The sequence below is a fragment of the Cheilinus undulatus genome, linkage group 15, assembly GCF_018320785.1.
Source record: "Cheilinus undulatus linkage group 15, ASM1832078v1, whole genome shotgun sequence".
Lineage (NCBI taxonomy): Eukaryota > Metazoa > Chordata > Actinopteri > Labriformes > Labridae > Cheilinus > Cheilinus undulatus.
This window is the reverse complement of record NC_054879.1, coordinates 32547304-32564119: the sequence shown is the minus strand read 5'-3', so window position 1 is coordinate 32564119 and position 16816 is coordinate 32547304. Positions and strand designations below refer to the sequence as shown.

The following is a 16816-nucleotide window of genomic DNA, read 5'->3' as shown; positions in this document are numbered from 1 at the left end:
AGCTGGGTCATGCTTGTCTGCAAGAGGTAATCTCAATGTTGTTACAGGAATAAATTAGTGCTCACCTTGGTTAGCATGGACAGAGTCAGGAGAGCGGTCAAGCCAAATAAAGACCGTCAGTGAGAGAATCCCGTGTGAAATAAAAACTTGAATAACCTCCAAATGATTTAAAGAACACACGCATTGTCAACATTTTGATAACGGGAGTGTCGAGAACATTTTATCAGTGGATTGTTTGAATATGTCTACTGTTTCCAAACTGGACAGGCTGGGAGGGCAGGAATAGAACAAGAATGTCAGGCGACATCCAAATGAAACAAATCTTACAGAGAGATCCCACAGAGGAAAGATGCGGCTTAGGAACAGCTGTTGGAGTGTGAGCTCAGTGAAAGGAGAGCACTTTGGGTTGATTCATTAACTTCATAATTCACATTCTGATTTTTTTTTCCTATGGTTGATGTTTTTTTCTATGATCCAGAATGGTAGGTCAAAATCTGATAGGTTGCATTTCCCTTCCAGCTAATTTTCCCCTTCAAGATAAGAAATGAAATATCAAGATAAATGCAAGATCCATTTTTCATTATGTTATAGTCAAACATGTTGTAAATGATAGGTAATAGAGGATTTTAAACAGTCTGTGAAATTTAAATGATATTATTAGGAAGTGGAAGCGTTTAGGAACAACAGCAACTCAGAGATAGCGACTGCTGTTAACTATGTCTCTTTGGAGGATTTAACCTCTAGGTTACATGGTAAAGATGACATCTTTCGTAGAATATGGGAACCTTTTCTGGCATATCTTTGGTGGAATAGTTCCACTATTCTCACAAGACAGTTATCCTAGACCTGAAAGCTGTGCCTTAAAAAGACTGATTTGCCGTTGATAGCTCATTACCTTTAACTTTCTTGTATATGATGTGAACCTTAGTGTGTAATATTCACACCGAAATACTGTTGTCCATATGTGTAGCCCTGTCATATTGTTGTTAAAGAGTCTATCATCATATTTTAAAGCTTAGAGCACGGACTCTGCTACCATATTTGAGGAGTGTCAGGAATAATGAATGAGTGTTCTTGTACTATCAATATCATGCATACCAAACATCCTGGCTTGGTCCTGTTTAATGTAAAAGGCTAGACATGTGGATGTAATGTCAGACCAAAACTGTTTCCACTCACATGTGGTCACAGCGTTGAAAACAGACACAGATGGCAGCCCATTTCACCTTTGACCTTTAGAAGTTTTCCAAAGCTGCATTACAACTGACCTTTTCTCTTCTTCCCAGCCAGGTGGGTGGCGTGTGCAAGCTGTCCGCGGAGTCCTCCCTGCGCCGCTGCCGGACACCTGATGGCAAGATCTGCAGTGGACGGGGCAAGTGCGACTGTGGCGTCTGCATCTGTGAAGCCAGAGATCCGGGGAAGTTTTACGGACCACGCTGCGAGTGCCACGACTGGGTGTGTGCCACTTATAATGGGAAAACTTGCAATGGTGCGTACAGTATTATATCTGTTGTTCATAATGGAGTGAGAAGGTCTGCTGGAGTTTGATCTTTTATTGGCACATCATCAAGTTTTGTGAGACTTTGATGTAGTGCACATAGCTCCATGCGTTTTATTACTTGTTATGGTTGTTAGAGATGGATCGGTAAGTGATGCAGCAGAGCTTCTCACTGAGCAGTGAGGCTTGGCAAAAGGCCTCAGATGTTTAGTGTCTGGTTCAGCCAGGTATGAAGAAAAATAGAGCTTAAAGGTGGCAATATCCAATTGTTGTGATGTGATTTCCAATAAAAAGACATGTATCAGAGGGGATTTAGATGATTTTAGCTCTCCTGTCTTTATTGCCGGTTCACAGGTGGGCCTTATTGTGTCTTTGACAGCAAACATCCCCTTTCCAGCTCTTCAAAGGGTCTTGTTGCTAACAGACATCTGGTTTGTTCACATACGTGAGTGAGCACTTAGCTTTTGTTGGAAGGCACAGCTTTGAACATTGCTTAGATATTTTTTAGTAAGCTGTTAAAGAGAACACTTGAGAGTGCATCCAAGAACAAGTTGCCTCCTGAGAATCTCTCCTCCTGACATGTTGATTTTCCAAGATGAAAGCAGAGTCCACAGGCTAGTTTATTACAAAAAAAAGCTATTTCTTCTGTTGTGGTTGGTCTGTTGGTTTAAGCTTGCCTCACTCTGAAGACAGCTCAATTTTTTAAGTGTTTTTTGTAATGTAAGAATAAATTGGAATAAAATAAAAACATTCATTTACATGAGGTAACAGAAAGCCTTATTATTGTGTTGGTCTGACTTAAACTGGACTTAGAAAATGCCTGTAAACATTCTAGTGTGACTGAACTCATACAAAATCAAATATTATGAAGTAAGACCAGCATATCTAGATCAGTGATTCTCAATCTTTTTTCAGTCGTGTACCCCCTGTGAAGTATTTTTTCAGCCAAGTACCCCCTAAACAGCGCAAAGCTTTTTGGCCAAAAAGAAAGACATTAAACAGTGCTGTGACAGCCATCTGATTTATCAAACTTTGTAACTGATAAACACTTTCAAATTACAAATGTTTTTTTCAAACATTTTAAATGTTAAAAATGCATGACTAAATTCATGGCACATCTTCTCATCACTAAATGTGGGAATTCAAATTAATGTGTTGAAAACAGTGACTGGAAAATCATAAAACCATTTAAACCCAGAAGTGTGCAAAACTCTAGGCTGCAGCGGTCTCTCTGGAACTATTTGGAAATAAAAACATAGAACTAGAAAGAACTAAAAACCTGTAAATAATTAACTAATCATAAAAAAGACCACTCAGTGCTCCTTTTTGAGGTCGTAATAAAGATCTCTTCTCAAACTGAAATCATGAACTTAGTTATAGATCAGCATTTCTTCAAAAAAAACTAAATCATGAACCTTTTTATGAATGGAGAGTTTCGCTCCAACAAGCACACATGGTGCTGGTGCCGATTTTTAAGGCAGACGGAGGAAAAAAAACGTTCTCCTCTCTAACACAACCTATACTTGTCCTCTTCTTATATCTGTCTTTAGTCAGTTCTTGTGTGTTTTGCCTCACGTAGCATGGTAGAGAGGGAAACAGGCAGCAGGCAGCCTGACATGTCCAAATGTGCTACTCACACAGCTGGAGCTGTTTCCAAACTAACAGGACTTTATTCCAGTATAATATATCTACCAACACAGTCTCCTCTGACCTCAGACATATGACTTATAAATGCTCCGGATCAACCAGCTCACTAAAATTACTCCTCTGACCAGTCTGGAACACAAACAGGTGAGCCAATCTGTGCACTGTTTGTGAGTTAACTCCTCTCACAGCAACCTTCAGCTGCACCCTTATTACTCTTATTGATCATATTTGACATAGAGTGAATGAAAAGTCAGTCCCTCCTCTTACAAACTTGGTTGGCACAGTGAATGAAACAGCGAAACAAGACGGCATTGACCTCCTGGCTGTGCGTAAAAGTGCCGAGCTACGCATGGAGTGAAGGACGGGGAGGGAGAAACCTTTTGTCTTCCGTTTCAATAAATATCACTGTTTATCAGAAGACAGAGAAAACACACTGCAGACGTTCACAGCACGAATGTAATTTTAGAACGTACGTAGTATACTTGCAACATCGTGTCGCTCCGGACATGCATAGAAGGGTGCTACTTTTCTGAAATAGCCAGAACATATTTTAAAATCTCACATACCCACTGGAGTACGCGTACCCCCATTTGAGAACCACTGACCTAGATAATGCATCTGGAGGTTGATTTACGCTTGCATGTAAGCCTCAAGCTAACCCAAGCTTTACGAGGCGCTCTGGTCCATTCTGTACCGTCTGTGCCAGACCAGCAGACAGGTCTGGTCAATCAGTGTCATTTGAGGAGAACAAGGCAGTCACTACTGGCAGGGTAAAGTTTTCCTTGAAGTTGGTTGTAATGGCTGTCGTTGCAATTAGCTCGGATGTAGCTTCAGTATAGCAGCTGTTTTCTCACAGTTGCAGCACATTTCTTTATGAAATAAGAGCACAGAATGGCACTGAAAGTTTTCATGACAGAAAAGGTGTTTTAACTTTTTTGCTGCTGCCCCCAGCAGTTGGGGGGGGGGTTGAAATGTGAAATATGTAGCCACAGCAGCAGTTTTTTGAGCGGTAACCCTCTGAGACTGACGTTGTCGTCCAGAATCTGACAGAAACTGACACTTGAATAACTTTTGAACCATAAATTGTAGCCTCTTACGAGATTGTTGTTTTGCAGTTCAAGTGACGCTACCCAGGCCTTTGTAGCTCTTACGGAAGCCTCACTAACAAGCCGGGAACTTGGAAGACTTTCAGGGCTTTGTAAAGATTAAATCCTCACGAGTAAATCCAATTTTAACCATTTAACTATTTTTTAACTCTATTTTTTGATCATTTCTGCCCCTAGCTTAGCATTAGCCTATTCTGTTGAGCTCAGGTTACTTACCAGTAGTTGCACATGTCAACTATCTCATTTTGTCTTGCCGCTCTGATTGGCCCATAGTGAATGTGACGGACACGCACACTAAATTGCCAAAAGTATTTGCTCACCTGCCTTGACTCGCATATGAACTTAAGTGACATCCCATTCTTAATCCATAGGGTTTAATATGACGTCAGTCCAACCTGCGCTGCTATAACAGTTTCAACTCTTCTGGGAAGGCTTTCCACATGGTTTAGGAGTGTGTTTATGGGAATTTTTGACCATTATTCCAGAATCGCATTTGTGAGGTCACACACTGATGTTGGACGAGAAGGCCTGGCTCTCAGTTCCTGCTCTGATTTGTCCCAAAGGTGTTCTATCAGGTTGAGGTCAGGACTCTGTGCAGGTCAGTCAAGTTCATCCACACCAAACTCTCTCATCCATGTCTTTATGGACCTTGCTTTGTGCACTGGTGCACAGTTATGTTGGAACAGGAAGGGGCCATCCCCAAACCTTTCCCATAAAGTTGGGAGCATGGAACTGTCCAAAATCTCTTGGTATGCTGAAGCATTCAGAGTTCTTTTCACTGGAACTAAGGGGCCAAGCCCAGCTCCTGAACAACAACCCCACACCATAATCCCCCCCCCTCCGCCAAACTTTACACTTGGCACAATGCAGTCAGACAAGTACCGTTCTCCTGGCAACCGCCAAACCCAGACTTGTCCATCAGATTGCTAGATGGAGAAGCACGATTTGTCACTCCAGAGAATGAATCTCCACTGCTCTAGAGTCCAGTGGCGGCGTGCTTTACACCACTGCATCCGACGCTTTGCATTGCACTTAGTGATGAATGGCTTGGATGCAGCTGCTCAGCCATGGAAACCCATTCCATGAAGCTCTCAACGCACTGTTCTTTAGCTAATCTGAAGGCCACGGGAAGTTTGGAGGTCTGTAGCGATTGACTCTGCAGAAAGTTGGTGACCTCTGCGCACTATGCACCTCAGCATCCGCTGACCCCTCTCCGTCATTTTACGTGGCCTACCACTTTGGGGCTAAGTTGCTGTTGTTCCCAATCTCTTCCACTTTGTTGTAATACCACTGACAGTTGACTGTAGAACATTTAGGAGCAAGGAAATTTCACGACTGGACTTTTTGCACAGGTGACATCCTATCACAGTACTATGCTAGAATTCATTGAGCTCCTGAGAGCGACCCATTCTTTCACAAATGTTTGTAAAAACAGTCTGCATGCCTAGGTGCTTGATTTTATACACCTGTGGCCATGGAAGTGATTGGAACACCTGATTTCAATTATTTGAATGGGTGAGTGAATTTCTTTGGTAATATAGTGTGCATTCCTGCAGTCACCTTCTGAGAATTTTTTTGAAAAGTCCTGCCTTTACCAAACAATTTGTTTGGAAGGTTTTCCAGATGAATATGAAATATATCCCATGCAATGTTTGTATGAATCAGTATATCTGGGGTGTCAGGTTAGACAGCTGTTTACCCCAACAAGAACTGATGTATGTTTGTGCACCAGTGATCTGATTTCAATTACTTTAAGCGTTTTGAGGTATAACGTTACCTTACATGACCCATGAGACTCAATAGCAGTATGAAATGTTGTAGATTTTCAAGTGCAGACCGGCATTCAGTGCATGAGACCTGGGATGAATTGTAATCAGTTGGTTGATAGCTAAAGGTTGGGCTGTAATAGATGGATGTGACTAGTGATGAATCATTTCTGGTGATAATATTTCCATTTCTAAATACTTAAAAGCAGCAGGAGTCACAGGTTAAGTATTGCATCTTTATATAAACTGGCAAATGAAGTAGAATCAGCACACATAAAAGACAAGACATCTTAGAAGTGATGAGGAATGCTGGTGGTCTCTCTGTGTTGATGATAGGAAAAAAGACCCCCATCTTTGTATCCTCTGTCCCCTGCAGCCATGGAGCTATGAGTGTCAGAGTCTAATGGAGATATGTGTGCATCCAGAACAGGCCTAATGGAGATATGCGTGCGCTAGTGTGAGCGTGCACATGAGGGGCGGAGTGATTTATTTGGGCAGACAAGTTGGCTGCTGTGAAGACCTCATTATGGTTCAGCAGTCTGGAGCAAGAAGGCCCTGCTTCAGCCTGATAATAGGGTTTCAGTCACTGGTACACAGAATGGAGTCTAGATGTATCAGAAGAGGGATGGATTTTCACACACAAACACACACTCTTCAAAAACACACACGTGCACGATCAAGCTTATTGTACAGTTGTGCACGTTCTCATATGCACGTACACACAATCATATGCCTGTGTGCATAAAAGGCCCGGAACTAAATTCAAAGCATACTGAGAAAAATACCCCCTCCATACAAACTCCCCCAGGTTACTCAATGGCCCATGCAGCATGCATGCTCTGCTGTCTGAGATCTGCAGCCAATTTCTCTCCCCACGGCTCCCTTATCTCTGCCTCTCACAACTGCCCACTGATAAGATCCGATAGATTTTTCTCCTTGGGGATAAACTGTGTGTTTTTCCTTTCCAAAAACATTAGCTTTCCTGGCAAGGAGATGGTCTTTTAGCTTGGATGGCCTTCGTCAGGCAAACACAGGCTAATTCAGATCCTTTAAGATGGAGCAACAAGTCAAACTGGATCAAGAAGCTGGGCAGGACATGCCTTTTAACTGAGCCTGATGGTATAAAAGCCTCTGCTGAAATTGTGTGGTCTGTATTGTCAAAATGGAATGCTTTCATTACAATTAATTATTTCAAGATATGTAAGTCTATAATCCTAGGCTTGCACATTTGTGCAAAGCAATTTAAATCTGAGAGCAACTACTGTACATCACAAGCAAGAATCCAGAAAGGAGGAAAAAACATCAGGAAATAGCCATGTCTGGTCAGGCACCAGTGCTGACAGGCAGAAGGAAAGCACATATTGTATAGATGTGATTGTTTCTTTTAAAATATCACCATCAGTGTCATCAATTGAGTGCATGGTGTTCATTAAAGAGCCTTAGGTATTTAGTTTTTTCTTAAAGGTGATAAGAGACAGAAGCTAACTCTATTAACTGAGGATAAAATAGCTATGTAGCTATCATAGCAAAAGCTCCGCTCACAAAGCAGCTATGTAAGTTATGTAGTTATCTTATCCATGTGGCTTTGTTAGCTTTAGCTATATTTGGTCAAGCTTGCTTTGCTAAAGCTAACTAAGACTAATGACGATAACATAGCTATGTAGCTATCATAGTAAAAGCTAACCTCACAAAGCAGCTATGTAAGTTATGTAGTTATCTTATCCATGTGGCTTTGTTAGCTTTAGCTATATTTGGTCAAGCTTGCTTTGCTAAAGCTAACTAAGACTAATGACGATAACATAGCTATGTAGCTATCATAGCAAAAGCTAACCTCACAAAGCCACCATGTAAGCTATGTGCATATGTTATCCACGTAGCTAGAAAGCTTTGACAGCTGCTCTGTGAGCTTGGTTTTAGCTACACTTACATTGCTAGAGCTAACTTAGCTACATTGGCTTATGTAGTAACATTACTTACGTAGCTAGCATAGATATGCTAGCTTAAGCTAAAGCTAGCATAGCTAAAGTGAGCCACTGCTTGTGTAACTTCTAAAATGGGTCTATACTTTAATCCTGAATCAGACCACTGATCTTTTTCTGTTTTATTTATGAAATATTTCTTAGTCTGTAATGTTTGCAATGGTTATTTCATAAATGTAACTGCCAGACGCTGATTATGAATAAAGTTGATTAAAAAATCTAAAACTAGAAATACATTGTACCGTCACATTTCAACATTTTCTGAGATATGAAGTGTCTGAGATAAACGGTCTGTGAGATTGACCATCAGGGAGCCAGAGTCTGCAGCCAGAGCCCTCTCCACCTCAACGACTGAAAACCTAAACAGACACCTTGCGAGGCAGAAAGCACTGAAAGAGAGAGAGAAAGAGAGAGTTTAGGTAATGGAATTGTTCCTGTTTTGTAAGAAAGAAAGGGGTTCTGAATTTTAATCAAGCAGTATGTGAATGGGCATGGTTACATGACTGATATGCTGTTTTGGATTAATTAAGAAGAGAAGAGGACCAAGCACTGACCCTTGAGGCATACCAGTGGATAAGCTATGCTCTTTGGAGACTTCACCCTTCCAATATCCCAAAAGATCTCCTTATAGCTGTTACTACAGCTTTAAATTAGCTATCTAACTATCCAATTAGCTCGTTTGACCTCAGGTTTCCCACAGAATAAGACTGTATTTGTAGTTTATTTAGGGTTTGACCAAATAATTCTCAAATAATCCTCAAATATGTGGTGTCAATACCATTATTTAACTGTTCCTAACTAAGCTGGAGCCTTCTTGATCTTACACCATAAATATCAAATGTTTAATATTTATGACTCCTGTTTGTGACAGAAAACTTGCAATAACCAAAACAGCCAGTCTCAAGAGGCCATTCAAGGAACTGCAGTTTTTTGGTACTTCTGCACTGACTTAACACTGTGGGTTGTTGCCTGATCTGAAACAACATCCTGTTCTTTTTAAAAGTGGGGTTTTTCCATGATATTTGTTTTGTCCAGTGCTGCCAAGACATGCATGTGAAGTGAACTGGAAGCTCTACTTTTAGAAGCTCTGCATGTACATTTATACATGTCTATGTATGCCAATGGACATTTTCTGCCTTGGGTGGTCTTTCAAAATGCATGCTGGGACAAAAGCATACAAGCATATGGCAGTACTTTATGTACTGAAATGTCCCTGTTCTATTTAGAAATGAATGGAAAAGGATGAATAGATATTTTTGTCATTTTATTCTGAGCAGAATCAATTCATAATGTGTTCCTTGCACATTTTTTTTTCATTCATTTCCAGAAAATAAGACACAGGCATGCTCACCAGTTTAATAGTTCTCTTTCTATCGCCACTGGTAGATCCTTAACATAACCACTATGCCAATAAAATCAATGCAAAGTAAGCACTTTAAAACTGGTTAGGTTTGCTGCTTCCTCTCTGAAAATCAAACTTCCACATTCTAATCCGGGTTTATGTGCATGCTGCGATAATTTAACATAAAGTATCTTCAGATTTGTAGCTGAAGTGTAAGTTGTTGATTTTTCCTGTTCACTTAGAATACAAATGCTGCCACTTACATGTTTTTCCTCCCTTTGACACATCTCATGTTGTAGCAGTGTGAAGGCATGATGACCCTTGGGCTAACATCTGGTCACCAACTGTGCAAAAACTTCCTGTCATTTCACTTCCTCTTCTGTCTCCTCCTATATCCCATTTCGGGTGTTTAAACTGAGTATTTAATTCTATTTTGAGTATTCAAAGGAATAATAAAGTCAAGCTCTTGATCTTGTTTTAACATTTCTGTCCTAACTCCTCTGTTGACATAGATGAGGGTCAACGTGGCAGTGTTTCCATTCTCTCTTTCACAGCTGTGCCTCTTTCCCCCTCCTCACTGACGAGCCATGTAAAAACCCTCCCCCCTTCTCTTTTTCTCTGAGCTGAGTCAAGAAAAGTGGTTTTCTCTGGTGTGAGATCAGACAGGCTACGATCCTTTCCATTGTCAGGATCACAGAGGGTGGCCTGGGGCCTCTGCAGGAAAGAATTGTCCCAATGAAAACACTCCAGTAATTACAACACTTGTTAGTAATTACTGCTATAATACTGAGCAATATAAGCTATTATATCAAGACTAGAGCCTTTGGGTAGTAATCATGTTAAAGTTCAATCTTCATTGGGGCATTATGACTCATTTAGCTAAATGTTTCTCAAAGACTTTGATTTAAAAAAATGGCCTTGTTCTAAGCCACATGTAGCCGACTTCATACTTTCACTAGTTAAATATATTTACTACATATATAGGCTAACCTCAATAAGTTTACCGTTCCTCTATATTACATTAAAGTTTTTCAGAATCTTAGAGATCTCTGCCTGTTTACCTCATATTCCATGACGGTATTAATGCTTCACCCTACATTTCTCCAACACTGTGGGCACAGTGTCCACATTTGTAATGAGGCAGCAGTCCTCACCACACTGGTCAAACTTTTGAGTCCCTGTCCTGATGATATTTGACTTAATGTCATCCCCCATTCTCTTTCTCCAGAAGTTTCCTGCTTCTAGCTCTCCTATCAATGGGGTCAAAGGGTCAGTGATAGAGAGAATTTATCCTGAAAGAAAGCAATACAAAATTGGTGGCAAACATATTACATTCATGCTGAGCTAGTATAAAAATATTACCACAGTTTGAAAAATCACCTCAAAAGTGTCCTCTTTTACACCCCAGTAGTAAATGACAATGGTATTTAAAGTGCTCAATTTGGTGCCCTTTCGGGGCAAAATTTGGCAAAATGCCTCTTAGGTGCCCTCTGGCTATAGACAAAATTTGGCCAAGAGCCCCCCTCCTCTCTGTGAGGACAAAATTGAACAAACTGCCTCTAAGGTCCCCTCTATGTGGGCAAAACGGAACAAAGGCCTCTGTATATACGCAATTAGGAAAAGTACTGCATTTGGTGCCATTTAAGTGAACAAAAAATGATAAATTACCTCTAAGGTGCCAGCAAACCAGAAAAAAATCTACATAGTGCTCGATTTGGTGCCTTCTTTGTAGACAAAATTTGACAAATTACCTCTTAAGTGCCCTTTGATTCGACATATTTGAAAAAGTACTCAGTTTGAGGCTTGAAGTGGACAAAAATGAGCAAATCGCCTCTTAAATGCCCTTTCTAGACAACAAATTTTGATGAATTGTCTCATAAGTGCCCTTTAATTAGACAAAATTTGACAAACAGCCCTCTTGAGTTACCTCTATGTGGACAAAATCTAACAAAGTGCCTCTTGGAGGCCCTGTGACCAGACAAAATTTGTAAAAGTGCTGCATTTGATGCCTTCGAATTGGACTTAATTTGACAAATTGCCTCTTCAGTGCCTTTTGACAACACAAAATACAGCAAACTTAATTTGGTGCCCTTGGTGAGGACAAAATTTAACAAACTGCCTCTTAAATGCCCTTGAAGTGGACAAAAATTGATACATCCCTTCTCATGTGTCACCTGACTAGACAAAGTTTGGCAGAGCTCAGTTTGGTGCCCTTGAAGTGGACAAAATTAAACAAATTTAAGTGCCCTTCGAATAAATCAAATTTTGCTTTGTGCCCTCTTAAGTGGACAATATATGCCAAAAAGTGTCTAGGTTGCTTTATAAATGGCCAATACATGGTAAATCATAAAAAAGGTTCGTCTTTACCAAGATTTCCAAGTATTTCACTATAAATCTTTGACAGAGTTTTGAACAATAGTCCCCCACTACAAACAGCAGGTGCACTTCTATATCATTTTAACCCCTGCCCCTAAAACATCCTGAGTCCGCCACTGAAAGTAACTTCTATGTATGCCTACTGGTATTAGATAAAACGTTGCATAGGTTTCTTGTATTGTAAAGAAAAAAAAAATTCATAACACCAAATACTTTGGCAGTCCAGAACACTTTGTAACTGGGGCAGACTTCATCACATGCCCTTCTCCTTCTATCTCAAAGAAACTGTGAATAAACACCCTTTCCTCCTGGTAGATGGTTGTTTTTGGGATCTGTTAGACCACATTTCTCCCTTCTTTCTTCCACTTTCTGCCAGGCTAGTTTACCCCTAAAGCCTCTGTTCTTTTCCTGGCTTAGCCCCCCAGGCTCCGTATCCCCCTGCCAGAGAAGATCCCACCCAAGGGGATATTATGTCAGTTTGGAGGGAAGTCAGTTTGTCCGTTGCTGTTTCAAATCAGACTCTTATGCACTCTCAGCTGACATTACATAAGCTTATGAAGTAGCTTTCAATGTGGAAACGTTATAGACATATGATATAAACAGAAATTATAGGAGGAAAACTCCCTAATAGAAATCTGTCAAAGCTGATGAATAGATTTAATGTAAATTTTCTGGTGAGTTCTAACAGAGGAATGCAGCATGACAGCCCACTAAATTGTACATCTCTGTATTTTTATTTCCCGTACATGTCTTCATATGCTCTTACTCTGATATTCTGAGCTTTGCCGGGCAATGTGCCTGAGTGGTGAGTCACCTAATGATTCCAGCGTGGGCTGCAAGGAGAAAAAAGCCACTCAAGTCTATCCAAGTCTGCTGGTAAAAGGCCAGTTTGATTGGGACCCTTTATAGCTTGCAAGGACTTCCTGGCTGGTGTCAAAACAAGTGTTTTTGTAACTCTTGTTTGGGAGGAGACTTTGACATAATTGTTTTGCAAGCTTCAAATAACAAATACTTCAGCCATAGTGAGGCTAACCAAGGGGAATCTAGTCTGGCCAACTAAAGCCTTGTAAACCTTATTTGCAGAAAATTCGTCATTCTGACCTTGAAACAAATTTATAACAAAAAGTGATCAAAAGGAAGTCATTTGCCTGCAAATATTACACAAAAAATAAGTTTATTTGATAAAGTGAGCCCTTTTTCACTGTTCATTCATCTAAACAGCATTACCAGAATTCATTGTGGAAATTTCAGCCAGGCATATAATGTTCATTAATGAAGCACCTGCTTTTTATGAACTTTTTCTAGCAGGGTTGCTCTCTTGGCCAGGTAACTTCAAAAAGAGCTTGTGAATAATGATACAAATTGATAAATACATAAGGCAGATTGACATATAATACTGTATATCAAGTTTAAGTTTTAAATTATCACATTTAGAGCCGTAACTACATATCATTCTAGAGTAAATAATCAAGCCACTAAAATACACTTGAGACCAAAATCTAACATAATAATCTAGAACTACCGTCTGGCTGACTGCGCACCAGGTTGATGTCTTACAAGCTTTTAAGGCATTAAGTCCAGAAAAGACAAATAGTTGAAAAATAACTTAGGGCTCAGAGGGTTAAAATGTGAATATTTAAGAGTGAATATTTAAATGAAGTTTGAAGAAAGCCACCTAAAATATTTACCAGATAGTGCATTCATGAGCAAGGGATGGGCATGAGGCCCAATGACCCCAAACTTTGACATCCAAAATCTAATCAGATCATCCTTGAGTCAAGGTGGGCATTTGTGCAAAGTTTCAAACTGTTCTTTAAATATCACATTCACAAAAATAACCAATGGTACAAGAAAGTGAGATGGACTGATGGAAAGACAACCCGGGCTGGCTGCAGACCACAGATCTCAGACACCCCCTCTTCCAGACCACTCCAGTGAGACGCCACCTCTATCAGAACTGAAGGGATGTAATTTGCCAATACAACATTTTAGAAGTTTTCTTTTTAAATTCAGCTTTATTCATTAACATAGTCCGGCAGTTACTTTTGTAAAATAACCACAATGCAAACATTAAGCAACATTTAATGAGTAAAACAAAGAAAGGTCCAATGTCTAATCCTGGATTAAAGTAGTAGAAGCAGTTGTGCAAATGATCCCTGCCTTTAGCTTTGTTAGCCTGAAGCTTAAAATAGCATAACTTCGCTAGCTACATGGTCAATATGACTACATAAGCCAGAGCGACATGTTGTTAATGGGTCCATTGACATAATTGATGAGGCCATTTACATCTATAAACCTTATTTGCAAAAAGATTTTTTAAAAAATGGTGAAAAGAGCACTTTATGAACTCATAAAAGTAGGCTATATTTGAGGTGATTTTTGGGATTTATTTAGTCATACAATTAACAACAAAAGGGGTCCTACACACTCTATTTAAATGACTTAATTGTGTCTTTAATTTCATGGCATGGTCATGGAGACCTTAAAACACACCTCGGCCACTTTTGACATCAAGCATTCATCATCTGACTTCCTGATGACAGCTAGATGTCAACACTTGGTGGTGTGTTTTCGAAGTTCCTGCCATGAAAATGAAACTGACAAAATGATACATTTTTGATGTAAAGTATCCTTTTAAGGCTTATGCATGATATAGTAGTACAAGATTACTGGTAAATATAATTACACAACAGATCTGTTTACAAAACTTAGTCTCATTTCAACTGCCCTAATTTCAAGGGTTAATAAGGGAAGGATGATGTCACCAAAGAAGACAACTGGATGAAGTCTTATGTAAAAGAGGAAGAAGACACAGAGGCTGAGTTATTACCTGAGACAGGTGTCTCCTACTTATTTTCCACAGAACACGATCTGACGTGCAGCCGTTTCACGCTCCATAACCCACAGGGAGCGGAAAGAAAGGCTGCATAATTACTCGCTGAAATGAGTTTCATGTTATGGAGAACATGATCTAAACAAAATGTCATTTGGAGAAGAACAATCAAGTAGAAGTAATAAATGAGCACAGAGACAGTCTCTGGGAGCTTTAGATTTGTATTGTATGTCTGTTTCATAAGGTTTATTATAAATGAAACACCACAGGAGTCTGAGAATAGTCTAAAGATTGTATTAAATGTAAGTGATAAAAATGTTTTCTACTCACGAAGAGGAAATTACTTTTTGTTAGTTTTCTCAGCCAGTAATCACTCAATAATGTTGAATTTCCTGTGATTTTATGTGTGTCAACATAATATGCTTGATCTATCATTGTACATAATGAATCATTGATAGACTTCAGAAGTATTAACATTTCAGTCATCAATGTTGGGAAGACTGCCTTTTTAGGCCTCCATTTTGGCATCTTTGTTTTTGCCATTTTGGTTTTCTGGTGCCAGAATTAACTAATCTAGATGAGAGACATGTGCTAAAGAAGAATAACTTGTGTCTATTCTTCTTCTTCTTCTTCACAAAATGAAAATGTTTTTAAATGGGTGCCTTGAATTGTTTGTTCAGTCAATAAATAGCAAAGCATTTATGTAAAGTGTTGCTAACTCTGCTAGCAACCTGATCACATCTCTGCTAGCAGCAGTTGTACAACACAAACTGATTAACATGAATACATGGTCCCGTCTTAAAAATGTTTGGAAGTCTTCCACGTAGAGAAATGCTAACAAAGATCCTGACGGACTACTATATCTGTGTAAATGGGTGTAGGCTATGAGAACCATTGAACTAGCGAACACAATCGCTAGGTTAGCATAGTTACCTGCTAGTTAGAGCTAGGCACAAAAGTAAATCTTCAGTTACCTAAGAAGCCACTGAACATTTTATGGCCTATTTACATTTGTATTAAGATTGTATAAAAATCTGCAAAGGTACAAAAACAACAAAAACTATGATAACGTAAAGCTAAGCGACCCAAAAAAGCTAAGCTAAGCTAACAATTCAAAATGTTATTGTTTAGGATAAGCCTAGCTAAAACTATAGCACCAACATTTCCCTGAAAGTTACCATGCTCTTCATAATACAGTTGAAACCAAAAGTTTACATACACTGTATCAAAAGATAACCTTTTTTCCTCACTGTCTGATATTAAATCAGACTTAGCTTTTCCTGTTTTGGTCTGTTAGGGTTACCAAAATTATTTTTATTTGCTAAATTCCAGAATAATGACAGAAATAATTTCTTATATATATGAAATTTATTTTTGGCCTTTTTATGCCTTAATTGGCAGCGGATAGAATCAAAACAGGGACTAGAGAGCTGGTGAGAGACATGCAAGAAAGTGCCACAGGCTGGATTCGAACTCAGGCTGACCACGAACACGAGGCGCGCCTCGAGAGAGAGTTTTTTAAGAGAATATTTTATTGCTTACATATAAACAAGAAAAAGCAAGAAAAAAATGTGAAGACCTAGAAACACACTTCAACACGTTTCGGTATCAAGCCTTTGTCAGGAAGTCAAACAAACAGAAGCCTGGAAGCTGTAGGTTCTTTTAAAGTGGTGCTGACCAATAGGAATATGCCTTCTGGGCATATAGGTAAGCCTATGCCCAGATGGCATGATGCAGAAACATGTCGAAGTGTGTTTTCCAGAGAACACCTCAAACAAAATTTTTATTGAGTCCAAGAAGCACTCTCTCCTATAGTTTTTTTAAAAAGTTTATGTCTACTAAGATTACTATGCCTTTAAATAATTTGAGAAAGCACAGATGATGATGTCATGGCTTTGGCAGCGTCTGGTTAATTGACAACATCTGAGTTTATTGGACACACACCTGTGGATGTATTTTAAGCCACACCTCAAACACACTGGTTCCTCTTGTGGCATCATAGGAAAATCCAAAGAAATCAGCTGAGATATCAGGAAGAGAATTGTTAACCTCAACAAAGTCTGGTATTGCCGTACCGAGCCAGACTGCTCTGTGGAAATGCTCCTTTAATGAAGGGCTGTTTTTGGCACTTCCGGAGTTTGCCTCTATTTTAAACCTGAAATTAGCTGCATGAGTCACCATCCCCTCCTCATCAGAAGCTAATCATGGTAACCCCACATCACTTGTTATTACTACCATTGATGGTGACAGAGTTGCAATCTTTCTCTCT

At 39.5% G+C, this 16816-nt stretch overlaps 1 protein-coding gene across 1 annotated transcript in view; it reads left to right on the top strand.

The window, feature by feature from the left end:
• Positions 1-16816, top strand: part of itgbl1 (integrin, beta-like 1) — an 83700-nt gene that overhangs the window by 6798 nt on the left and 60086 nt on the right. Inside the window, exon 2 of the mRNA XM_041807276.1 lies at positions 1287-1489. Within this exon, the coding sequence (XP_041663210.1) occupies positions 1287-1489 (203 nt within the window). The remainder of the gene's footprint in view (positions 1-1286; positions 1490-16816) is intronic.